This window comes from Lipotes vexillifer, unplaced genomic scaffold, assembly GCF_000442215.2.
Source record: "Lipotes vexillifer unplaced genomic scaffold, Lipotes_vexillifer_v1.1 scaffold90, whole genome shotgun sequence".
Classification (NCBI taxonomy): Eukaryota; Metazoa; Chordata; class Mammalia; order Artiodactyla; family Lipotidae; genus Lipotes; species Lipotes vexillifer.
Genome location: NW_006782310.1, coordinates 4,761,801 through 4,789,534, shown reverse-complemented (window position 1 = coordinate 4,789,534; position 27,734 = coordinate 4,761,801). Strand labels below are relative to the sequence as shown.

Here is a 27,734-nt window from a genome sequence, read left to right as displayed (position 1 = left end):
TGCCTTTATTCTTTTTCTTTCTGCTTCCCAGACTCCATTTCAATGGTCTTATCTTCCTATTTGTCAGTTCTCTTTATTCTTGACATTTTCTCTGGTGTCACCTCCATGTACTTTTTATTGCTATTATTATAGCATTTAACATATAGTATTTTAGTGGTTCTGTGTTGAGTTTCTTGTTACTGGAAGACTGAGCCTATTCCTTTGTTTCCTGAACGTAGCATACAGTAGATACACAGTAAGTATGTGTTGAGTGAGCTACTGAATGAATGTTGCAAAGTATATAGAATCTGAGACTTTTAGAGCTAGAAGAAGTATTACAGAATGTTTTGCTGTTTTTTTTTAAGAGTAGTGCCTGAATTTGAAACTTCTGACATCTTAAGGCAAATATTGAACTCCATTTATAAACATTTACCTGATTGAGAGAAGGCCTTGAAAAATTTCCAGCTTTTTCAGTCTATCATATTGTTCTGCTCTTGCCATATTTATCCATCTTTAGAGAAGTGGTTCTTAAAGTGTGGTAACTGGATCCCCCTTGGTGGATCACCAAGACCCTTTTAAGAGGCATATGGGACAAGGTAAAAAATGTTTTCATAGTACTACTAAGATGTTCTCTCTCCCCTGGCCCTTTTCACTGTGTTGGCATGTTCTGTGGTGGTGTAAAAGCAAAGGTGGGTGAAAACTGGTAGTGTCTAATCAGTAGTCAAGGCAGAGACACCAGACTGTACCAGTAATCATTGTATTTTTCACACCACACGTTCACAGCTTAAAAAATATATCACTTACCTGACAGCGCTCATCAGCGTAGCTCAGATTACTAATTTTGTTAAATCTTGACCCTTGAGTGCATGTGTCTCTGTGCGTGTGTGTGCGTGTGCACTTTTTTCGTTGTGTAAAATATACGTAACATAAAATTTAACGTTTTAACCTTTTTTTCTTTCTCTTTATTGTGGTAAAATATACATAATATAAATTTACTATTTTAACCATTTTTAAGTGTACAGTTCAGTGCAGTTAAGTCCATTCACATTGTTTTGCAGCTGTCATCACCATCCACCTCCAGAACTTTTTTCATTTTCCCAAACTGAAATTCCATTCCCATTAAACAATAATTCCCTTTTCTCTCCCAGCACCTGGCAACCACCCATCTACTTCCTGTCAGTTTGAATTCAGCTACTCTAGTTGCCTCATTTAAGTGAAATCATACAGTTTATTCTTTTGTGACTGGCTTATTTAACTTAGCATAATATCTTCAAGGTTCATCCATGCTGTAGCATGTGTCAGAACTTCTATCCTTTTAAAAGGCTGAATAATACTCTGGTATGTATATACCACATTTTTTTAATTTGTTGATGACATTAGGGTTGCTTCCACTTTTTGGCTATTGTGAATAATGCTGGTATGAACATGGTTGTACAAATATCCGTTTGAGTCCCTTCTTCTTTTGAGTACGTACTGAGAAGTGGAGTTGGTAAATCATATGGTAATTCGATGTTAATTTTTTTAAAAAATAAATTTATTTTACTTATTTATTTTTGGCTGCATTGGGTCTTTCGTTGCTGCACGCAGCCTTTCTCTAGTTGGCAGCGAGCAGGGGCTACTCTTCGTTGTGGTGCTCGGGCTCCTCATTGTAGTGGCTTCTCTTGTTGCAGAGCACGGGCTCTAGGTGCGTGGGCTTCAGTAGTTGCTACACATGGGCTCAGTAGTTGTGGCTCACGGGCTCTAGAACACAGGCAGGCTCAGTAGTTGTGGCACATGGGCTTAGTTGATCTGTGGCATGTGGGATCTTCCTGGACCAGGGCTCGAACCCATGTCCCTTGCATAGGCGGGAAGATTCTTAACCACTGTGCCACCAGGAAAGCTCTCTGTTTTTGAGGAACAACTGTACTGTTTTCCATACTAGCTGTGCCATTTTACATTCCTACTTGCAGTGCACCAGGATTCCAATTTCTGCACGTTTTCATCAGTGCCTGTTATTTTCTCTTTTTTTCTTTTTTGTTTTGAAAAAAGACATTCTAATCGGAATGGAGTGGTATCTGTGGTTTTAATTTGCAGTTCCGTGATGACTATATATGCAAGAGTTTTTTGCTAGGCTCGCTCTTCTGTTTTATTGGTCTATATGTCTGTCCTTATGCCTATATTACACTATTCTGATTACGATAGTTTTCTAGTAAGTATTGAAATCAGTTAAGTATGAGTCTTTCAATTTTAATTTTCTTTTAAAATATTGTTTTGGCTATTTGGGATCATTTGGGAATCTATATGAATTTTAAGATGAGTTTTTCGATTTCTGCCAAAATGCCATTGGGAGTTTGATAAGGATTGCATTTAATTTGTAGGTTGCTTTGAGCAGTGTTATCTTATCAATATTAAGTCTTCCAATCCGTGAAAATGGGATGTATTTCAATTTATTTGTATCTTCTTTTATTTATTATAGTTTTCAGTGTACAAATCTTACACCTCTTTGGTTAAACTTATTCCTACGTATTTTATTCTTTTTGATATAATGGTAAGTAGAATTCTTAATTTCCTTTTTGGATCATTCATTGTTAATCTATAGAAATGCAATTCATTTTTGAATGTTTTGTATTCTGCAACTTTGCTGAATTAATTTATTAGCTCTAACAGTTTTTTTGGACTCATTAGGGTTTTATACAAGTAACATCTGTGAACAGAGATAATTTTACCTCTTCCTTTCTAATTTGGATGTCTTATTTCTTTTTCTTATCTAATTGCTATGGCTGGAAGTTCCAATACTGTGTTGAATTAAAGTGGTAAAAGTGAACATCCTTCTCTTTTTCCTGATCTTAGGGGAAAAGCTGTCAGTCTTTGACTATTGAGTATTGCATTAAAGGTGATTACATATCTTTTCAATAATCTGTGTGACAAAATGGGAAGTCTACATAAAGTACCATATACTGAACATTCTGGAGGAAGTACGCCTGTGTGATTGAGTTGTGAGCTAAACCAGATGCTTTTTTCACAGAGCACCATTTTATTTGAAAAACTGTCACGAGAAACTGATTATTCAGACACGGATATTTGGCAGATGTTTTCTGAAAAAAATGAATATAATGAACCTGTTCATCAAGGAAGACAACTGACAGTATTTGTTGCCCATTATAAAATTCAAGTTTTCAAGCAAAAATTAGAATTTTGAAAAACTCAAATGTGCCTTCATGAGCCTGACAACTTCCCAATGCTTTTAAACACTTTTCCAGTGAAATCAGTAGTGATACTTGCAAATGTTATTTTTTTATATTGCCTAATAAAATGTTTCAGCAGTTGGAATGTTTGTGTAACTCAGCAAACCAGTATTTTTCAAAAGACTTATGCATGATGTTACAAAATTATACAGGAGTCAAAGATCCATTCAAAGAGCATGGTAGCTTAAAGTATTTTAATGTAAGAGGGTTTTAGCAGTTCATTGATATGTTTTCAGATTCCATATTACAATTTAGAATCTTTTTAAAAACTACAACTTTTTGAATTTTGGTGTAGTTTCAGAGAATATCCACAGTTATCTGTAAAGACTGTTAAAACACTTTTCTCTTACCAAGTTTATATTTGGGTGTGGTCTGCTTTTTTTTTACTTTACTTTTACTAAAACAATATATTGTGGTATGTTTAATAGGAAGCACACATGAGAATCCAGCTGTATTCTGTTGAACTGGAGATTTGCAAAAACGTAAAACAGTATGACTCCTCTCACTTAAAATGTTTTTGGTGGAAATATATTTTTTAAACAAATGTTATTTATGTTAACATATAATTTTAAAAATTGTTTTTAGATGAACTAGCACATGTCTTAAGAATTCCTCTGTTTTAATTTTTAATAAGGTAAGTATTGGTGGATAAACAAAAGTTTTTGGGGGTTCTCAAGAATTTGTAAGAGTATGAAGGGGTCCTGAAACCAGAAAGTTTGAGAGTTGTTCTCAGATTAACAGAGACCATGGGTGCTTTGCATTAATTTTCTTTTAGTTCATCTCTATCTTGCCTAGTTTAATGTAGTAATTGTTTTCGTTTTTAAAGCTTTAGCTTTCAGATTCTTCTGGAGTTAAGTCACTGAAATTGATATTAATGTTTATAAATAAATATGTAGAGTGAACACTGGATTTTGTTTCAACCACCCTCTTCTGGGAGTGCTTTTGTAGTGATTTTTTAGCTTCAAAACTAGAGGACTTAACATGAAATTTTTGAAAATACTGTTTATTTTTCTGTAACTACAGATTCACATTCAGTTGTAAGAAATAATACAGAGAGGTCCTGTTTACCCATTTCCAGCTTCCCCCAATGGTAGCATCATGGAAAACTAGTTTAAAATAAAATCTCTATAATTATAGATATTGCAAAACATCATAACTGTGATATTGACGTTGATATAGTCAAAATATGGAACATTTCCATCACCACGAGGAACCCTCATGTTGCCTTTTAATAGTCAAATCCACCTCAATCCCGGCACACCCTTTCTTAATCCTAGTTTATTGAATTTTTCTTTTATGCGTTATGCTTTTAGTGTCAAGTTTAAGAACTCTGCTTAGCCCTGTATTCCAAAGATTTTTTTCCCTGTGTTTTGTTCTAAAGTACTTATAGTTTTGCATTTAAGTCCATGATCCATTTTGAGTTAATTTTTATATAATGTGTGAAATTTAGGTCAAGGTTCAAATGCTCCAGCACCATTTTTTGAAAAGGCAGGCTGTCTTTCCTTTATTGAATTGCTTTGCTCCTTTGTCAAAATTGACTTGAGCGTATTTGTGTGAGTCTGTTTCTGGGTTCTCTGTCCTATTCCATTGATCCATGTGTGTCTCCCTCCAGCAATGCCACAGGTAATCTTCATAGCTATATGGTAAGTCTTGAAATTGGGTAGATTGACTCCTTCCACTGTATTCCTTTGCAGAATTGTTTTAGCTACTCTGCTTCTTTTGCCTTTGTCTATAGACTTTAGAATATAATCTGGTCTATATCAATAAAAATTATTTTGCTGGGATTTTGATAAGAGTTGCATTAATCCTGCATATCAGTTTAGGGGAAATTGACCTCTTTATTATGTAACATCTTCTAATCCATGAACGTGGTATATTTCTCTATTTATTTAGATCTTCTTTGGCTTTTTTTAATCAGTATTATGTAGCTTTCAGCATACAAGTCCTGTACGTGTTTTGTTTTATTTACACTTAAGTATTTCAATTATTTTGAGCAATTTAAAGGGATATTTTATTTTTAATTTTATTTTTCTCATATTTATTCCTAATATATTGAAATGCAACTGATATAATAGCCAAGACATGGAAACAACCTGAGTGTCTATCAAGAGATGAATGGATAAAGAAGTTGTGAGATACACACACACACACACACACACACACACACACAGCAGAATATCATTCAGCCTTAAAGAAGTGAGGAAATGCTGCCGTTTTTAACAATGTGGATGGACCTTGAGGACGTAATGCTATGTGAAATAAATCAGAGAAGGAAATACTGTACAATCTCACTTATATGTTGAATCTTTAAAAAAAAAAAAAAAAAAAGCCACAAACCCAAACTCAGAAAAAGAAATCAGATTTGTGGTTGCCAGAGGTCGAGGTGTAGGAGGGGGAATTGGAAGAAGGTGGTCAAAAGGTACAAACTAACAGTTCTAAGATAAATAAGTAGTAGGGATGTAACGTACAACAGGATGACTATAATTAACACTGTTGTATGATATGTATGACAGTGTTAAGAAAATAAAGCCTAAGAGGTCTCATCACAAGGAGAAGAAAATTTTTTTATCTTTTTGTTTTTGCGTCTATACGAGATGATAGTTAACTTACTGTGGTAATCAGTTCACAGTATATGTAAACCAAACCGTTATGCTGTACACCTTAAACTGATATAGTGCTGTATGTCAATTATATCTCAAAAAACTGGGGTGGGGGAAGCAGCTTTTTCTTTATTTTTATGTGTCAATTTCATTTTTTTTTTTTTTTACTTTTATTATTTCCTCATGCTTCCTTGTGTTTATTTTCTTCTTATTCTAGGTTTTTGAGGTGGGAGCTTGGATTATTGATTTTAGACTTGTTCATCTTGTGTGTGCATTTAGTGCTGCAAGTTTCTCTCAGCACTGCTTCAGCTTTATCCCACAAATTTTGTATTTTCAACATATTTGCATATGCTAGTTGAAGCATTTTTATGATGGCTGCCTTAAAATCTTTGTCAGTAATTCTCAAATCTCTGTCATCTTAGTGTTGGCAACTATTGACTGACTTTTTTTGTTCAGTTTGAGAGCCTCCTGGTACTTGGTATGATGGAAATTTTGCTTGATCCATAGATTTTTTTGTATTATATTATGTTATGAGACTCTGGACCTTACTTAATCCTGTTTAAGCTGGGTTTCTGACACTGCCCCATCAGGGGAAGGAGGTGTTCTTTGTTACTGTTGGGTGTGAGTGGGAGTTCTGGCTCCCCACAAGACTTCCACTGATACCACAGAGTTGCTGGGCCACGGTGGAGGTGCTGACTTTCCACTAGGCCTTCTGTGACACCACCCCAGTGAGTGCCTCCTTACTGCTGAGTGGGGTGGAAGTCCAGGCTCCCTCCTTTGCCTTCTCTGACACTACTCTGGAGAGGTGTTGGGCTTCCACATTACAGCCTTTGCTGGTGTGGATGTGAGTGGGGTCACAGGTTTTTCTTTTTTCTCTTTTCTTTTCCTTTCTGCGGTGTGTTTGGTTGGAGTAGATAGGGTATTTTCTAAAAGTTTTCTGTCTTGCTAGGCTGCCCTTTTCCTGCTCCTTTGACGAGAGTGAGAAGGCTTTTGTTGGGAACTTTTTATATCTGCACCTGTTAGGATTTCTGGGGTGCTGGCCTCTTCAACTTTGAATCTGAGATATATGAGGCAAAATGAAAACTCTGGGAACTCACCTTGTGTTGAACTCCCAAGGTCCCTAGCCAGTCTTCTTCCTTTTCTTTTCCTATGTTTGGTTTATTTATAATGTCTAGGATTTGTAGTTGTGCTTTGCAGGAGGAATAGGGAAAAGTATGTCTGCTCTATCCTCTCAGAAGCAGAAGTCCTCTACAAATTGGGCTTTATATTGGAATTGGACACATCATTTGGAACTCTGAGACTAGTGTGTTCTACCAGTATTTTCTTGTCTTTGATATTATAGGATATTTTCAGGTTTGCCTGTTGTGTTAGTATTTTAACAAGCTTATTTTAATGTAACTGTATGCTAAACACTAAATTTTACTTTTTATCGGTTTAAAACATATATTTGTTGTATGTGTTTTAAAGTACAGTAGTATGTAAAATTGCTAAGTAAAAATTGATTGCAGAGAGGTCAGATATTCCCAGATTAATCTGTAAATTCAGGGCAATCTGTAAGAAATGTAAAACTAATTCTATAGATCATTGGGAAAAGTGAATGTGGAGGAAGAGCCAAGGCAATCTTTGTCTTGTGAATTTTGACAGTTTTGAAGGGAAAACAATAATGGAAGTAGTGTGCTCTTTTAGGTATCCACGTAGACTGTAAGGCATTGAAATTAGAAAAGTATGATGTTGGTAGAGGAAGAGAAATATATATATGAAAGGAACAGAGTAGAGATTTGTGAGAAGACCTATTTTATGTGGGCATTTGGTAAATTAGACACTTGAAACTCATGTGATAAGAGATGGAATATTAATAAATGATTCTTAGATTCCTAACTAATATCATATGAAATTAATCCAGTTGAATTAAAGATATAACATTGAAAAGAATCAACTGTGGAGTCATGTAAGAAAAATACATATTTATAATCATTTCTAGTTTTGGATCCTGAAAGGACTTTCTAAATACAATATAGGCCATGAGTCATATAGGAAATAGATTTGGCTACATAAAGTTATAAAATTCCTGAATGCAGAAAATATCAAATTTTAATTTAAGCAACAGATTTGGAGAAAATATTTGCACTACCTAAAACAGGAAAAAGCTAATATGCATAACATATAAAATGCTCCTGTGAGTTGATAAAAAAACAAACAGCTCAGTAGGAAAATGGGGAAAATGATGTGAGTGGGGAACTTGAATTCCTTCAATTTACAAAAGAAGGAATATAAATGACTGAGAAATCAGCTTTAGTAATATATAGGGAATTGCAAATAAAAACAGGATCATTTTACTCCCGAGAGATTGGCAAAGATCTTAAATATTAATAGTATTATGTTGATGTTGGGAAATGAAAATTTTCACGTGGTAGTTCAAACAGTTGGCCTTTTTGATGGGCAACTTGACAATATCTGTCAAAATTTAAACTGCATACCTTTTAACCTATCACCTCTGCCTGTCAGAATCTATCCTATAGAAATACTTGCTCAGGTTTACAAACATAAAAGGTATTAAAGATTTGAAACAACATATATATATATATATATATATATATATATATATATATCATGTGACTAATTAGTCATTAAAAGGAATGAGGCTCTTAAAGAGAGCTTGTAACAGATCTGTTTATGAACACAAAAATGCTTTGGATATATGAAGTGTGAAGAAAACTGTTTGTAAAACATTATGTGTAACATGATCTTACTGAAGAAAAAATTCTGTGTATGTGTGTATCTGTGAATAAGTATATAGTATTTGCAAAGGCACATTAAATGGTATGAAAAGGATACACATACTAAATAATTACTCATTCGTGGTGAGAGTGTGGAAATGAAAGATTTCACTTTTTATGCTCAATTTTTATTTAATTTTTAAATTAACTGTTTATCGTAGACTTAAAATTATATACAAAAGTAAGTAAAGACAATAAGATTTTGAACTTCCATGAACCCGTCACCCAGCTGCATTGTTACTAACGTTATACCTTTCTGGTTTCATCTACCTAAATCTTTCCTACCCTGATACCTACTTTTTTTCCTGTTTTTTGTTTTTTAAAGCAAAACCCAGACTTCAAACCATTTAAAACACATATGTCAGGATATATTTATAATAGATAAATTAAGCCTTATATTAAAATTTTAATGTAATTGTAAGAGCTCTGTCACACCTAACGAAGTTAACTTTGATTTTTGTTGAACCTGGTCCATGTTCAGTATCCTAGATTCCTTGAAAAATGTCTCTTTATAGTTAATGTTCAAAGTAGAATCCAAAAAGGTCCACTCATAACATTTGGTTAACAGTTCTTTTTAATTTGTGTCCCCCCTCCCCCCACATTTTTTTCATGTAGTTTACTTGTTGAGGAGACTGTGTCACATGGACTATAGAATTTCCCTCCTAAGGCATTTGGGTAATTCCATCCTTTTGATGTCATTCCCAAAGAATACTGCATTGACTGTGTTATGCACTTCCTGCTGCATCACATTAAGAGATACCTAATGTCAAGTTGTTCTATATTTAGGGATGAGATTGATCAGTGGATTCAGTTGTTATCATTATGAATCCATTATGAAGTTCCTCATCACCTTTCACCCAGTGATTTTAGCAGCTTCTGATGGTGGTTGGTTAGGCTCCTTATTTTATCAGGAGTTGCAAAATTATGAATTTCTAGTTCTTTTATTCTTTCTGTGTTTATTATGCAGAATTCTTTTCTAACAGTGGCTCTCAAAAAGTGTAGGCTTCTGCAGCATCAGTATCACCTGGGAATTTGTTGGAAATGCAAATTCTTGGGTCCTATCCCAGACCTACGTCAGAAACTATTGGTAGGAACCAGTTATCTGCGTATTCACAAGCCCTCTAAGTGGTTCTGAGGCATGCTGCAGTTTGAGCATTTGTTGCATAAGAACTTTCTTCATCAGCCATTGTTGACTCTGAAATACAGTTCATCCAGGAAAAGGAGGATAAATGGCTTATTTTTTCCCCCTTGTCAGCTAAATTAGTTCTTTAGCAACCTTTTTTTTTTAAAGTATTTTTTATGAACTTATGGATTTTTAGCTATTTGTGTTTCAGACCATTGTAGTCGTTCTTTTTGATACTCTTTTGCCAGTGGCAGCATCTTGGGGCATTGCTTGTGTCCTTTGGATACAACCTTGGTAGTTTTAAAAATAACTTTCTTTCTATCACGATGAGATGTTACAGGCTCATCTTATGTAGTTCCTGCTTTTATTAACAAAATGTTATTTAGGGACCATAGTATGTGTTGATTGATTTCAGTGCATTTCTTTGAGTGCATTTAATTACTTTAATACTTCTTTCATTGGTAAATGGGGATAATAACTTATTCTGTAGGGTTGTTTTGAAGACTAAATGAGATACGTAATAAACTTTTAGAACAGTGCCTAGGTCATAAGAAACTAGTCAATATTATTTTAAAGATATTCTTAATAGGCCAAAAAAGTTTTAGTTTCAGTTCCACTCTATAAGCATAATGTGAATATACAATGTGATGTGTATTCTTTAGAACTTACAGTTCACAATGTCTTTTATAGTGGTGTAATGGTTCAGGATGAAGTTTGTGCTTTTCAAGATTTTAAGAATTCATTTGTTGTGTATACCAAAATAAAGGTTTTTAAAATTTGAGGAAGCAGAATTGCCTTGGGCCTTTTAGAATGGGAAAGATGTCCATTTGTCTGGGCCTAGGTGGAGTTTTTTTTTAAACCAGACATTGAGACAGGAGAGATCATGGGTAAATGCCCTTGCAGGACAAAGTCAGTTAGTTGGTGGAGCACCAAGTCAGTACTACCCAGAAGCCCTTTTCAGCATGGAGGCTCAAGTTAATCATTTAATATATAGCTCATATATTTCCATGTTATGACTTCTTTGTTGGTAACTCTTGATCCCCCTCAAATTCTTTCTTGATCTTCCCCCAGAGTAAAGCTATCTACTATGTGTGTATTTGGATGTGTGTAATTCAATACTATTAGATATCTTTCTGTATTTGTATGTAAATCTGTCTCATTTTTTAACAGCTATAGAGTATTGAATTGTATGAATGTACCATGATTTAATTAGTTCTCTCTTTTGTTTTGTCATTTATATCCTTAGTGATTTCTTTGTGCATTTATGAGAAGATACCCATAGGATAAATTCCTAGAAGTGAAATTTGCAGGGTCAAGGGGTTTGTGCATTTACATTTTTCATAGATATTGCCAAATTATTTTTCTAAGAATTCACACTAATTTATATCTTAATTACAGTGTCTGAAGTTATCTAAAGGTGATAATCTTACCCATATTCTTGCCAACTTTAGTTAGTGTCAGACATTCATCTTGATCAATCTAACAGATAGAAAACGATAGTTGGTTTTAATTGCTTAACATTTGTACTTTTTGACCTTCCCCTTCACACTACTTGCATATTTTTCAATGGGGTTATGATTTGTGAGAACTCTAGAATGGAGGAGGGGAAAGGAAAAATATTTGAACTCAATACACTGAAAATAAGAAAGAGTGCTAGATCTGTAAGAAAGTAAAGTTTGTCTTCCACAATCAGAATTTGAAGTTGAGGTTTCTGAAAGTAGTGTAATTTTACATGTGTTCCCCTTTCAGCTGCTGGGTGAGGTTAAGACCAGAAGCTAAGCTAGTAGAACAAATAATTAAAGACATAAGTTTAGGCCAAAATTGATTGATTTAGTAAATGTTGAGCAAATTATGAATCAGCTGCTAGCCTTGATTCCATAGATTGGTAGATGAGACTGACAGTTGTTGCTTTAGATGGAATTTAGTTGGGAAGCACCAGATTAAATAAAAACAATTATAGTTGGAGTAAATGCTCCATAGGAAAAGTATGAGGTGGTATGAGAGCATATCAGGGCTGCCTAACCTATGTGTAGTGGGTGGTCAGGGAAAAATTAGAGGAAACCATTTAACTGAGGTCTAAAGCATGGGTAGGAGTTGGGGAAATTGGAGGAGTAATAGTGTTGGGCATGAAGAGAGAGTAGTGTAGAGGTGGAGACAGACCTTTCTGGGCCTTTGGTTCATGTTAAGGATTTAAAATGTTATCTGGAGAACAGTAGAAAATCTTTGAAGGATTTTAAGCAAGGGATGGGCTACCGAAAGTGTGAGGCATCCTGGCAGTGATACAGGAGTATGCCAGCTCTATCCATTTTTCACCCGCCTCAGCCATTAAGAAGCAGCCATCTGTGTCTGACTGAACTGTTTGTCCTGTCTGGGATTGATAGGATCCATTCAAGAACCATCTGTTGATTATGATTTTCTGTGGCAAAGAATATTACTAAGTTAAAGCAGTTTCTGCCTTACAGCCACCTATCCATCCATATGAACATGTTTTCTAGTCTGTGATTCAGTTTAGCAGGGAAATAAATAAATAAGGCTGTCCAACAGTTGTTAATAAATCCTTAATAGATTTTTGTTTCAAGATAATGGCTTTTCTTCTGATGTCCTTCTATGAGAACTGCAGTAATGCTCATTGGTGTGTGTGTGTACGTGCATGTGTGTTTATACACATATATATTTGTTTATTAAATTTTTTTGCTGCTTCTCTATATAAAATGCTTCCCTTGGAAAGAAGGTTCCTGTATTTACAGATAAAACAACATTTTTTTAGCTATTTGTTGTATTTATGAGCATTATCATCTACTGTGGTTATAAATTTCAGTCTACATAAAAACAGTGATTAGATTATGATATTCTGTATCATATCAAAACAAGTAGGCATATGGTCTGAACAGTGTAAGAAAATAAGTAATGATCCTATCACTTTCTGATTATGAAGAAATAAAACTAGATTATGAACTCAGTATGAATTAGTAAGACTAGATGGCATTTCTGTAATCCTTTGAATAAGTTTGTTTCCTATTGTTTACTAGTCTGGATTCTTCTTTCTGAAGCTTTGTAATTGATCCTTATTTGAATTGTTTGTGAATTATTGTGAATCGGTTTCTTGTGTGATGAACTAAACTTGTATCGCCCTTTTTGGGGAGTATGCTCAACTTTTTAGGTAATACTATGTTCTCTTATATTAGCCAGCCAGATTTTATTATTATTATTATTATTAGTTTTGATGTACCTATTCATATACAAGGCCCCTGGAAAAGGGCTATACTTAGTACCTACAGGAGCTTAAGATTTAGTTCAGTGAGGTGAGATATAAGAAAATGGTTTCTCACAATACGTTGACTAGTCCTTACTTGGCTTATATTGGTACAAACATAGCAGTATACACACAGACTAACGGGGATATAATATTGAATTTATGGTTGCTTTCTCTGGTGGTGTCATATATTAGTGAAGAGAAAGAATTAAAAAAAGAGAACTAACATACTTAGTCATGTCATCTATCATGTGCCAGTTTGTATGGTGCTTACAAATTCCTGATTGAACAGGAAAGGTTATTTTTGGTCTGTGCCCAGCATGGTCCCTGGCACATAGCAAACATTAAATAAATGCTAGTTAAATTGAATGGAAGATTGAGAAAATAGGTATCTTTATAAGGAAACTGTGAACTGTAAAAACGTAGAAGTTGATTACATCAGACCCATTATTTAGCCTTATATTCTGTTGCCAATAGAGTTATTTCTTTAAGAAATTATGAAATGGCTTGTTTGCCCTTTCTGTTAACTTTGCATGTCTTAGTTAACAATTTATGGCTCTGTTATATATAACTTATAAAAATTTATTTGAAAATCATTTTTGTGATTTTCTTCTGGAATTGCTTGTGATTTGTTGCATTAGTTTATTATTTGTTCTACATAAGGTTTTAAATGGAAGTAAACTTTTTTCTCTGAAAATTTGGAGAAGGGTATAATTTATGGCAATTTCTAGTTTTTCTCATATTTTAGTCTGGGTTCCACAAGGAAAGAAATGAAAATTATGTTTTGGTTTTTGGATTCCATACTAAAGCCATGCTTCTGGTACAGAGTTCATTCTTTGGAATATACTGGGAAATGTGTGTTGAAATCTTGAAAATTTTTACTTTAGTGTACGTTGCAGAAATGATTCTGAATTATTTTCAAGAGATTAGTAGCTCACAAATTTTAAAAACAGTGTAAAATGTATACTTTTAAATGTTTGTGGTAAAATAAACATAACAAAAAATTGACCGCTTTAATCATTTTTAGGTGTGAAGTTTAATGGTATTAAGTACATTTGTCCTGTTATGCAACGGTCATTAGCATCCATCTCCAGAACTCTTTTCCTATTATAAAACTGGAACTCTATACCCATTAAACAGTAACTCTCCATATCTCCCTCACCCTAGCCCCTGGCAATCACCATTCTACTTTTTCTTTGAATTTGACTAATAAATGGAATCACACAGTATATGTCTTTCTGTGACTGGCTTGTTTCATTTAACTTGATGTCCTCTGGGTTCATTCATATTGTAGCATGTGTCAGAATGTCCTTTCTTTTTAAGGCTGAGTAGTATTCTATTTGTATGTATATACCACCTTTTGCTTATCCATTCATCTTTCGACAGACACTTGGATTGCTTCCACTTTTTGGCTGTTGTGAATAATACTGCTAACATTCTAAAATATTTTGGTTGAGTTGCTACTAAATCTTCTCTAAAGGTAGTATCCTCTTTCATTTATGACAGTAGGCATAGTCGAGTTGTAAAGAGGGAATGCTTTGGAGTTGGACTTTTAAGATTCAAATCATGGCTTATCCCTTCCTGTCTATTTCACTGTGGGCAGATAACCTTTTTGATGTCTATTTTTATTCAACTGCCAAATGCAGATAATAATGGTACCTTACATTATATGGATAAATTAGGTTTCATATATATATTTATCTATCTATATATAAAGTGCTTAGAACAGATTTGAGTATTTTAAACTCATTTTGATGCTAAGAAGGCAAATACTTGGATTAAATAATACTTCTAATACTTGGATTAAATAAGGCCTTTTCTTTGTGTGAGGTGTTTTGTGGGCAGAGGCAGAGGTAGGTACAAAAAAAAAAAAGATGGGGTTGAATACTGGGAAAGTTACCATTATTATCATTTTCATGGGAAAGGGTCCTGGTATCTTAACCAGTTATACTCTATGGCTTGACTAACCAGACAAGCCAGAAGAATCAGAAATTGGTCTCTGTTATTGCCATCTCTCCCTTATCTTTATTCTATGCCAGCAACTTTCAAAAGCACGAAAATTGGTGGGCTGCAACTTCAGACAGGCAAACCAGGTTATGCAGTGGGTGGCACAGGTTTGTAAGGTCCGATCAGTTGTGACTCAGTATTTTACAGTTTCTTATGAGAAGGTTGGGATGCTAGTTTCCCCTAAAAGAAAAATGTGAACTCAAAAGTGGGTTAAATTTTAAATTGAATACTCAAATCTTGAGGACCAAATGCACCTGGCCCAAATATTTGTCTTAAATCCAATAAACTGGCCCACATGAATAGTGCACTGGATTATCAGTCCTGATCATAAGTCCCCTACACCATCGTAATGTGGATGCCACAAAGTATGTTGTTTCTGAATATAATTGTACAACTTTGAATGATTCAATTTTAATTCTAGTAAAATTGAATTATGAAAATAGTCAATATAAAAGATTGTGTTCAACTAATAGGTTTTCCTTTTATATATGAATCTTAAGTCATATTTAATAGTACTATGCCACTTAACATTGTAACCAGTAAAAAATGGATTCTGGTCAGCAATTAGTGAAATCTTATCTGCCCTTTTAGGAGGATGACTATATCCACAGAATATAGTGAGTAGGGGCATATTTTTGTCAAGATGAATCATTTATTTAAGGCCATGTAATCCAAAGGGGGGAAAAATCTAAACTTTGTCCATTTGGTTTCCCTAACATTTACTCTATTAGCTTGGCAAATATTTCTTTCATAAACAAAAAATATGTAATTGATTGAAGTGATATCTCTTTCAACCTATTTTACATTTTGTATTCTTTTGTTTGACAATAATATTGAGTTTTAAATCAGCATGGGTATTAAAATAGTCATAAATTCAGTTAAGATATAGGGTACCATTTTAATAACATGACCAATCACCATCTTAAGTGGCTGTATTTCATGTAGTGTTTAATAGTTTTAATAAAATTTAGTACAGGATAGTCAGATGTGAGGATTTCTGTGTATAAAACTATTAGTTTGGAAATAATTAAGACTAGCAATCAAGGATCGCTCAGCCAAGATGGATTCCAGTGAGAAGGATTCTGGGAGGTTGGCAGGATGTATGGACTGGCATCTCCTCTCTCTTTTGACCTTTCCCAAATTCTTCTAGTTCCACGTTCTGAACCAGGACCTTCTGTTGTAAGATAACTCATGCAAGTGGTTACTATCTTGCCTGGACAGGGCGGGCAGTTTTTGTCAGTGTTTCCCTTAACAGTCTCTTCGTCTCACACTGGCTCTGCCAGACACAGGCGAGGAGGGGCCAGGGCCTTCCTCAAGCTGCGGCCTTGGCTTCCTCCCCGCCCGCCTGCCCACCTGCCAGCTGGTCCATCCCTGGCCCTATGGTGCTCGTGTGCACGACACAAGTTGGTAGTATTTTTATTTTTAAGGTTTGATTTTTTTTTTTTAATATAGAATTAGGTTTTTTATCTTGTGTCATGTAACAGTCTATTTCCTTACCACCAATTTCTTTTTAATTTTGGATTAAATAAATAATTTGGAATAAATAAATAATTTTGTTTTGGGGGAAAAAAAGACTAATCAAGGATAAGTGGTTTGGGCGACTTAGAACTGTAAGGAAACAGATATTTCATTGACTATCTCTGCCTCTTTAGTTCTCTTTTTTCCTCACATGAGTGATCTTCAGAAAGCAGAGTAGTTATCTTTTAAAGAATAATGACTTGCTAAGTTTGGTAGTAGAATGAGAAGTTAGGGTTGAACATAATACACAAAGGTTAGTAAGTTTGTCGTAGTTCTCAAACTGCTTAATTCAGGTATTGAGAAAGTTTGTCTAAATTAAGTGAGGATATTTTAATTAGGTTAAATTTTTTTTTTTTTTTTCAGCCAAACCAAACAGGAAGCTTACTTTTCTCTACCTAGCTAATGATGTCATTCAGAACAGCAAAAGGAAGGGGCCAGAGTTTACAAAAGATTTTGCACCAGTTATAGTGGAGGCTTTTAAGCATGTTTCAAGGTATGATAATTGTTTTGGGTACTAGGTAACCTGTTGTAAATGCCTAATGTGTCCTTTTGCTAAAACTTGCCTTAAGACATTAAAATAAAACAAAGTATATATTTCTTTGAAGTTTTCACTTGAAAAGACTTACCTGTAATGGCATTTGTAAATGTGTTAAATACTTGCTGTGAAGGAAACATTTTTTGAGCTGTTACTAAGGTGGGCATTTGGAGTACTTGAATTTCACCTTTTCCTTAAATAACCAAAAGCAACTGCCATTTTGGAATGAAATTCATTAAGAATGAATGAATGTGTTGAATTGAAAATTTGTGTGCTTATAAAACTATCAATCTTCCAACTAATATTTCTGGAAAAACTTAGTACCCCTTTCTTTCATATTGCTTATAATGATTTTAAGGTTGTCTAGTGTGTGGGTGTATGTCATAACATTTTTAAATGCTTTGGAAATATAGAATATTTAAAATAATCATAAGCCTGTTGAAAATTTTGCTACAGAAAAATTCTGAAGGTAGAAATCTGTACTTTTAAAATGCTTATTTCCAAACATTATATGCAAATATTTGGTAGATTACTGGGTAAACATTATTGGGGTAGGCGATTAAATCAATCTAAATATAGAATTCAGTGGTGAATGATGATCTGTGTTGAATGATTTAAGGATGAAAATATACTTACCACATGCCCTGCAGGTTCAGTCACAGTAGAAGCATTTTTTTAAAAAATTATAGTGTAGAAAAAAAAATTACAGAGTGTGAAACACTGCAGTATATTGCTTTCTTAAATTAATATTATTTATCCTTCAGTTTAGATACTCTTACCATCTTTTCAGGTGCTGGTATTTCTTAGAGTTTAGTCCTGGGCCTTCTTCTGGTGTCATATTCTTTACTAGCCCTCTGGGTGATTTCATACATTACATGTATTTATTTATTATCCATACCGTAAAAACTGGCAATCTTATGCTTCAGTCCAGATGTTTTTCCTTTTAGTCCTGTATATCCAATTGCCTATTGATTTCTAGTTGTATGCCTCCAAACATCTCAGACTCACTGTGTCTGTTATTAAACTCACTGTGTCCTTCCTCCCTGTCAAACTTGCTTCCTCTCTGGGTTCACTCTGTTGATGAACGGCAACTCCATCTATCCAGATGCCCATGTGAGAAACTAGGTGTTATCTTGAACTCCCTGTGATACAGTGATTTATAATATATCAACTGTCCTTTCTCCTTCACGCCCCTTATCCCTTATAGTACATGTAGTTCCCTCGGTTCTTTAGATTTCTTTCCATTCCAATTACCATAATGTCATTTCTGTATAATTACAGTAGACTCCAGTATTGTTTAATCCATTTAGGAAACTGTAGCCAGAGTTGCAGAGCTGATACGACACTCTCTTGCCTTTGAGTGGTTCTCGTTTGTCCTAGACATCAAGTCTCAGGTCCTGAGTAAGACTTCAGTTGTTCCTTCATGGCCCAGACTACCTGTTCAGTCTCCTGTCTCACATTCCCCGTGGCCATCCCCCTCCACCACACTCTCTCACACACACTCTATACACTACAGTTTAAGCTAACTAAATCTCTTTTAGTTCTTTCTGCCTTAGGCCTTTTAATATATGTTGCTTCTCCCTAGAATTCAATAAAATATTGACCACCTACTATGTGCTAGTCAGTGAGGATACAGTAGTGAAAGAGACAAAGTTCTGTTCTAGTAGAGCTTATTTCAGTGGATGACAAAGTAATAGACAAGTGAATATATATTAAAATGTCAAAAGATAAGTACTGTGAAGAAACATAAAGCAGGGAAGGAGCTAGAGAGTGTGATGGTGCTCAGTTGTTTTATGAGATAAAGATTGACTGTTTTGGGGAGGTAGCATTTGAACAGAGACTGAAGGGAGGGATGAAACGAGCCATTTGACTCTAGGAGGAAAGGATCCTAGGTAGAGAAAAAACTTGGCAGAAACAGTGAGATAGCCATGTGCTGGGCATGTTTGAAGATCAGCAAGGAGACTTGTATTTAGGAAATGTGGACTGAGAGGTAGCCAGGAAGCAGAATATGTCCACTTTGTGGCCCAGGATAAGAATTTCGCTTTTATTCTTGGTATGATTGGTGGTTCTTAGAGAACTGAGAGCAGTATGATATGATTTACTTTAGTAGAGAATAGAGTGAAGGAGATAATAGTGGCTCATTCTACAGTGGTAGTGATGAAGGCGGTGGGAAGTGGTTGGAAGTAGTCTGTTTCCCACTTCCCTGTATATCCAGTCTTTAGAACTCAGATTAAATACATCATTTCCTCAAATACCCCTCCTCACATACCCTTCCTGATCTCTCTTGAAGTGGACTGTGTCTCTCTGTTAAGCCTGTTTTTAACACCCTGTTCTCTTTTGTGGCACTTATAAAAATACAGCTGCCATAAAGCTCCATTTGTATCTCCAGTGTCAGAGATGGTACCTTGATCAGTAAATATTTGTTAAATAAGTTTAAAAATCACCCATTAGAAATCTTCCTTAGCTTTATGTTCATCCCCCATTAGGTTGGGGTACCTTCTTGATAACCCCTAGTCACCAGTACTAACACTTTCATCATTTTTTGTTTAATAATATGTCTCTAAGCTCTTTAAGGGAAGCAGGGAATATGTCTATCCTGGTCACTTCACCCCTGAACTGCTGGTCACATAGTGGAACTCAGTAAACATTTGGGCAGCTTTTTTCAGGGAATGAGTGTCATTGTATTTAAAATCACCATTTTCTTTGCAATAGCACTATGCATTTTACTGTTAATATTTTTGTCTTTCTTTAGTGAAACTGATGAAAGTTGTAAGAAGCACCTTGGAAGAGTGTTATCTATTTGGGAAGAAAGGTCTGTTTATGAAAATGATGTATTAGAACAACTTAAGCAAGCTCTGTGTAAGTATATAATCTTTTATCATTATCTCTTCATTAAGATGTATTCTCTCATTAAAACTTAAATGTTCTTTCAATTCAGATGGCGATAAGAAGCCTAGGAAGCGAACATATGAACAGATAAAGGTGGATGAGAATGAAAACTGTTCCTCCCTAGGATCTCCAAGTGAACCACCACAGGTAGGGGTTTTTCTCTGTTAAGGGAGTTAATTGCTAGTACTTCACGTAGCCATCAAGCTTTACTAATTTCAATGTTTTACTTCTGTAAATTTTATTATAATTCTGGGTACAGGAAAGAAGCTATGTGAATAAGTCTTATTTTCTGATTAATACATTGCTTATGTTTAATGTAGTGTGCTGTATATTGTATATTAGACGCTTACATTTTGCATAGAAAGAGTATTTGATTGCTAAGTATGATTAGGTCTGATGAGATATCTGCCATTTAAACAGTTTCCTTTTAAATAAATAAAACATTATATGATAAGACTATTTTGTTGTTTAAGTATGCTAAAAATTCCATGCCTAGAGATAAGCACCACTCTTTTAAGTATTTTTGCTTTCAAACATGTAAAAATGCATGTTAGAGTTAACGAGTATGTATTCATACAGTTCTATGTAACTATATAAAACCATGTAGTTCCATGGTAATAAAATAAGATGAATCAGAATCATTATCTTAATACTCCATGTCCTCCCAGGTTGATAAACAATATAGCATTTTCTAACCATCAGATGATTCCAAAAAGACATTTTTACCTTAATTATGTGGGCATTGAGTCTTAAAGCTTCCTGCTTCTATGTTTCAAACATATAGGAGAGATAGATAAAATTTTAAAGGAGAAAATGAAGACATAGCCATAGTCTTAAAACAAGGTAAATATTGCCATGGGCTACAAATGGTACAGAAACATAACTCAAAATGTGAGCCAGAGTATCGTTCCTGGTGAGATTTTGTCTGGAAGCAGACATGGTTTGCAGAAATTAGTATCCTGTAGAGTAACAAGAACTTAAGGAGTTGGAGACCTGGACCAGAACTCACTGCGTGAAACCTGAAGGTGGATGGAGCTCTTTCCACCATGAAAAGAGCTTGAAATAAAGATACAACCAATTACTGCCTGGAATTGTGGATTTATATCAGTGTTAGTACTTAGGAGGCAGAAAGAATTTGACTGAGGGTCTCAGCTAGTACCTGAGTCAAGCCCCTGTTGGGGCTTAATGACAGGAATGCTGAAGCCCATATGGTCACCATGGGTAAGAGCTTGAATAGAAATGTAATAGGAACATAACTTTTCGAACAACCAACACTAAGGCTTATATTTCTCTCTGTTTGGTAATAATTCAAGACAAGGAATCACTTTTTGCTAAGAGCCCCGTAATGACTCCATGAACAGTATTTTACCCCAGTTCTAAATATAGGGTCTTACCCTCTCCTATTCTACCTCATGAAAGAGTAACTTAAGTTGTACTTCCTGGAGTTTCTGAGTAACCACCTGACTCTTCCCTAGTACTTGTGTAAAATGCTATCGTGTTTTGTTTTATAATGACAGTTTTCAGATTAGTTGTACTGCTTAATTCTCAGTGGTTCAGCTTTATAGTTACCATTTTATATATGTCATTCTTTATAATAATGGCTAAAATTTCTCTTTATAGAATGTAGTTGAACTCATTTCATTCTCCTCTATCAGGAAGTCCTAGGCTAGTGTTGTTTCAGACAACTTTGCTTTCTTATCTGGATCCTTGACTGAGCATTGGGAGAATTAGCTCATGTAGGAGTGTGAAGGTGCAATGAGAGTAGGTTGTAATTAAAGCACGCGTACATCATCAAAACCGTAAAGCCAGGTTTCTTCTTAGAACTCCAGAAAATTTTAGAACTTCCTAAGACTGATTAAAAAATAAAAATATATAAGTTATTTGGGGCACCATGAGAAACAAGCTTCCCGGTAATTGTCGTTGCTCTTAAGCTCACTTTCATTGTAGAGGGGAAATATAACAAAATTATTTTTTTAAATATTGGGATTTTAAACATGTAGTGGTGAATTAAAAGCACACTTGGGATATTATATTTCTTATTAGGTTCCATTCATTCTTATCATGTTTGATCATTTGCTATGTGCTAGACCCCAGTGATAGCATTTTTTATAAGGGAATAACTTAAAGAAAAATCAGTTACTGCCTGTCAGTATCATCTAAATATATACACAGAATTTGAATATCCTATATTTTTCATGTATGCGTGTAATTTTCTAGTGTTCTAGAATCTAGGCTTAGAGATGAAAAAAAGAAAGAAAAAAGAAAAAGGGAGATGGGATGGGAATGGAGACTAGCAAAAAGAAAATTTACTCCATTTTCTTTGGAATAACTTTAGATATATTATGAATTGTGAAATCATCAGCAGAGACTTGCCCTTCCCTCCTAATTATAGCTGGTATGAAAACAGTGCAACTAAAATATTCTGATGATAAAATACTGGTTAAGCATTGTATAAATATTAGTCACCAGATATATGGGACTTTGTAATATTTTAATGATCTTAGTAACAAACCATAGAATAGTTAAGGTGCCATATTTGAACATACATATTCCAAAATTACATTTCTCTTATGCTTTAACTACTTTATTGAGAAATGGAATTTGGGGGGCTCTTATATGTTGTGGTAGATGATGATTTGTATCCCCCATCCCCCAATATCCAATTTAATACAAAAAATTCTTATGTATAATGATAATACAGTGACTATAGCATATATAAAACTTGTATTCTCCAGGTTGAAATTATAGCCTGCCTTTTACCACTGTATGTATTTGGCTTATAAATGAATCACATTTTAATAGATAATTATTTTTATACTATCTGTCTCCACCACTAGAAATATCTATGTGTTTCCAATTTATATATTTCCAATACCTAATATAGTGTAGCTTTTTTCTTAATATATGAAAGAAATGGACTGTCTCTGAAAGCAGTTTAAAGTAATAAATAGCCCATAAGGATTAAGGAATATGAAATAAATTTCAAGTCTTTTATATTTGTTTAAGCTTCACTAATTTTGGTTCTAAAGTTGTATAACTTTTTAGACTCTAGATCTCGTTAGAGCATTACAAGATCTAGAAAATGCAGCTTCTGGTGATGCAGCAGTTCATCAAAGGATAGCTTCTTTGCCTGTTGAAGTTCAAGAAGTATCCCTTCTAGATAAAATAACAGGTAAGAAAAGAAAATGTGATCTGGAACTTTTTTGGGAGTTGGAGTAAGGAAACCACATATGGTATTGTTTTTGTTGTGTAATAATTTTGTTATTCTGTGCCTTTCTTAGATAAAGAATCTGGAGAAAGACTTTCTAAAATGGTAGAGGATGCTTGTATGTTGCTGGCAGATTACAATGGAAGATTGGCAGCTGAAATAGATGATAGGAAGCAACTCACTCGAATGTTAGCAGATTTTCTTCGTTGTCAAAAGGAAGCCCTTGCAGAGAAAGAGCATAAATTGGAAGTGCGTAACCTTTTCCTTATTTAGTGCTTATTTATTTAATTTATTTTTGGTAGGAATTTTAAAATAGCTTAATATTCCTGAACATTTTGCATTTTTGGGACATAGACCTTTTTAAACAATGGCCCAGGTAAGCTACTCCTTGCATTAATTGGTTTCTTTTTATTTGAACCAAATCAATCTGCCTAAGTGAATTTAGAAATTTGGAATTCGCAAAATTGGTTGCATTTTAAAATTATTCACGTGAAATTCCAGTAATAGTGCTTCGTCTTCTGAGCTTAAATCTTTATCTTCAAGAACAAAAATAATGGGAAAATAGCAGTTGGTATAAAGTCTGGTGTCAACTACAGTAAATTATGGTTGGACTTAATTTCTTTCTGACTACATGCAGTCTTTTGGGTATACAGTTATGAAATAAAGACTTTTTGTTATGAGTATCCCCAGTCTCCCTGTTCCTGAACATCATTTTTGTTTGGGAAGGTAGTCTTCAAGTTACTCCTTTATTCCTATCCCTGATTCTGATGCTTAACATATTCCTACCCGACACTTGGCTCAGACACACCCTTAGGTAGAAAGTTATTATTGCTTCTTTAACTTGAATGATGATTGATACTGTTGATGAGAAGTCTGGACAGGTGGACTTCCACCTGTCCAGGTGGAAGTCTGGACACCCCTGGAAGGTGCAGGGGTTAAAAAAAGAAACACTCTCAAATTTCCTTTGAGCAGAGTAGCCACTGTCAGGGGTGGATGAACCAGATAGGTTTTAGTTAAAAGAATCTTTCATTTGATTAGTTCTTGTTTAAATTGTTTGCTGCTGTAGCAATTTCTTTTTCAAATAATATGTAGGAGAATTTCTCATATGTCTGGATCCCTTTTTTAAGACAGTTCTCTTTAAATTTGTAGGTATGTTATGATGCTGCCTCTGTTAAGTTGCTTTTCTTTATTAGAGTTTAGTTCTTGTTTCAGCAATCTCTAATTGTGCCAAAGATGATTCCCATCTCTGCCTGTGAAAGCAGTTAATTAGTATCAGCAGCAGAGCTCTCCCACCCCAAATTGTAGCACTGTTTAGCATTGCACCTTTTCAGTCTGCCCCTCCTCTGCTCACATATACACACTCATAGTTGTTGGCATTGTACTCTACCTTTAGAGAGGCTGCCCAATTTTACATAGAAAGAAAAAGATAGAATTTTTCAAAAAAGTACATTTCATAGTTAACTTGCCAGTTTTTGATCTTGTGATGGAACTTCAATCCTAAACATACTGTTACTTGTTTTATTGTTAGCAGAATTAAGGGTAAGTAATGTCATACAATTTTTGTCTTTAGTCTTTGGTATGGTTTCTTTAACTTCTATTGAGCTTCTGTTGCAGGTATTGGACATGGGCGTATCTTCTAACGATGTCATCATCATTAGCATATTTTTCCTGCTAAAAATAAATATCAAAATCCAAAGCCTGAATTGTCTCATGTTTTTGAAAATTGAAGACTGAAGCTTTGTTATTCTACTGCATACTGCTTTCTCACTTAAACTGGTTATATATCACTCGTTACAGAAATAGCATTTATGTTTGAAACGTGTAGAGAAAAGATCAGATACCATCCCACCTTAACCCCCTCTTTTCCCAGTGCCTTCCAGCCAGAGTTCATGATTGATAATTATAGGTGGTGAGGCTGATGATAATAATGGCAGTAAAATTTACCATGTGTCAGGTACTTTTCTAAGCACTTCACATATATCAACTCATTTAATCCTATGTAGCAGGAAATGTTATTATCCAGATTTTACAGATAAAGGAAACTGAGGTACTGGGAGATTAAATAACTTGCTAAAGGTCACAAAGAGGTAGTGAGTTGTTTAGAACCTAGGGAGTCTGCCTGCAAAATGACAATTTTGCTTTCAGTTTTTGCTTAAATGTAAGATTACAGCAACAGCTAAAGCCCTCCAACTCAGTTTCCTCCCTCCTCAGAGGTAATCACTTTCTCAAAATAAAGTGTTCTAGGAACTTTTTTGTTTTTTAGCCTGACTGGATTTTCATATTATAAATAAACCACCTAAATTATATCAGACGTTTCTTACAAGTAAAAAATATTTACATTTCTAATAAACTAGGAAGTTATTCCATATAACTCTTTGTAAATTATCATTTATAACTAGGTGATTCTTGTGTCAGAAGATGTGAAAATGATTTGAGTTATTTAGATACCTTTTTGTACCAAGTAGGTGGTATCCCTTTGAAGTTGAGGCTGAGAGGTCAGGATTTATACTTACCATATCAGCTGTGATAGCATCACATAGTTTTCACTTATCAGGCATCTTTGAACATCAACTGTGATTGACTGGGTATTGACATGTCTTTAATTGCTCTTTAAAAAAAAAAAGACATAAATTTAAAGTATCAGTTCAGGAATTGGCTATTTCATATTTCTTAAGGAAGCCACTGTTAAAGCATTTGTAATGAATGAAAACATGAAGTGTTTTTAAAATTTTTGAAAATTATGAATCATTTTTTAAACTTGTAACTACCTTCAGCTGGTTATTAAAGCAGATAACTTAAAATAGACTAATAAACCTAATTAATAAACCTAATTTATGTTTAAAAATCTATTTCATAGATTGCTATGGGAATCATTCGCCATGATAACATCTTTGTTGCTCAATTTTTAATACTTTTCATGATTCAGTTGGTATAAGAAAACATGCTTTTATAAAATCCCAATTTAGACTTCCATAGAAAATTGGAAATCAAAGTTTGATGGCTCTTAAAAGGAGAAATCAAATCATAGTTCCAAATTCTAGAAGTCAGGATGGGAAAGCTGTCAGAAAGGATAGTGTTTTATCTTTTGTAGTCTTACATCAGTATATTCAGATTTACCTCATTTAAAAAAAAATGAGGGGGGCTTCCCTGGTGGCGCAGTGGTTGAGAGTCCGCCTGCCGATGCAGGGGACGCAGGTTCGTACCCCGGTCCAGGAAGATCCCACATGCCGCAGAGCGGCTAGGCCCAGCCATGGCCACTGAGCCTGCGCGTCCGGAGCCTGTGCTCCGCAACAGGAGAGGCCACAACAGTGAGGCCTGCATACCACAAAAAAACCCCAAACAAACAAAAAAAATGAGGGCATAATCATTTTATGAATGTTGTTTGTTTAAGTCAGTCCCTTCTCACGGTGTCAGATTGCATCCATTGAGTTGCTTTAAGTTTTGTGCATTATAGGTAGTACCAGAGAGAACATCCTGGTGATGCAGGTTTGTACAGCTGTGCTAGTATATCTATCTATTGGATTGATTCTCAGAAGTAGAATAAAATAGGTAGGTCAAAAAGAATGTCTGTTTAAATGTTGATAATGTACTCAAGCCCTCCAAAAGGTTTTGCCTTTTTAAACTCCTTGAAGTATAAGTGCATCTTTTCCTGCACAACCTCACCCAACACTGAATGTCAGTGATCTTTAAAATTTTTGCATATCTGATAGGTTAAAAAAATTTTTTTTTATTCACTCAGATTGGTCATTTAAATATATTTACTAGCCTTTTTATTTCTGCTGCAAATTTCCTATATCCTTTGGCTACTTTTCTGTTTAGTTCTAAGTTTATGGTTCTAAGACAAATTAATATTTGTCTTTGCCTTTATAGATTCTAGGTTTTTTGGATATAGTTAAGATCGCCTTCTCAATTCATAACTACAAAAGTACAAGTTTTCTGTAGTTTTTTTCCTAATAATTTTATCCATTAGGATTTTTTTGTTCATGGTATATATGATGTAGGGATATAACTAATTGTCTGAAAGTGATAGTAAATGTCCCGTCATTTATTGTTTAAAGATTAGTCAATTAATGACAGTGTATTTTACTATATTGTAAAATGCCATTTCTGTCATATTTATTTCTATATATACATGTGTATACATGAATGTGGTCAGTCTTCTGTTCTGGCTCATTGGTTTTACCCACATTTAGCTACTTGGTAGATTTTTGTTTTTATTACTTTTTGGTATTTTTCATGTCTGTAATTTAAGCTAATCATGATTATTGTGCATATGAATTATATTTTATTCCCACTTATCATATATATTTGCTTTCATAATTAATATTTTAAATGACATTTTGCTAAGTAGACTTTTTTTTTTTTTTTTTTTTTTTTTGCGGTACGCGGGCCTCTCACTGTTGTGGCCTCTCCCGTTGCGGAGCACAGGCTCTGGACGCGCCGGCTCAGCGGCCATGGCTCACGGGCCCAGCCGCTCCGCGGCATGTGGGATCTTCCCGGACCGGGGCATGAACCCGCATCCCCTGCATCGGCAGGCGGACTCTCAACCACTGTGCCACCAGGGAAGCCCAGTAGACATTTCTTAATTGGTCTTTTCAAGAGTGCTTGCTTTTATAAAATT

At 34.6% G+C, this 27,734-nt stretch overlaps 1 protein-coding gene across 1 annotated transcript in view; it reads left to right on the top strand.

Moving 5' to 3' along the window:
• The window catches only part of RPRD1A (regulation of nuclear pre-mRNA domain containing 1A), a 71,945-nt gene that overhangs the window by 14,548 nt on the left and 29,663 nt on the right, over window positions 1-27,734 (top strand). The window contains exons 2-6 of the mRNA XM_007455205.1: window positions 16,845-16,974; window positions 19,769-19,875; window positions 19,955-20,052; window positions 22,951-23,077; window positions 23,187-23,362. Of these exons, the coding sequence (XP_007455267.1) occupies window positions 16,845-16,974; window positions 19,769-19,875; window positions 19,955-20,052; window positions 22,951-23,077; window positions 23,187-23,362 (638 nt within the window). The remainder of the gene's footprint in view (window positions 1-16,844; window positions 16,975-19,768; window positions 19,876-19,954; window positions 20,053-22,950; window positions 23,078-23,186; window positions 23,363-27,734) is intronic.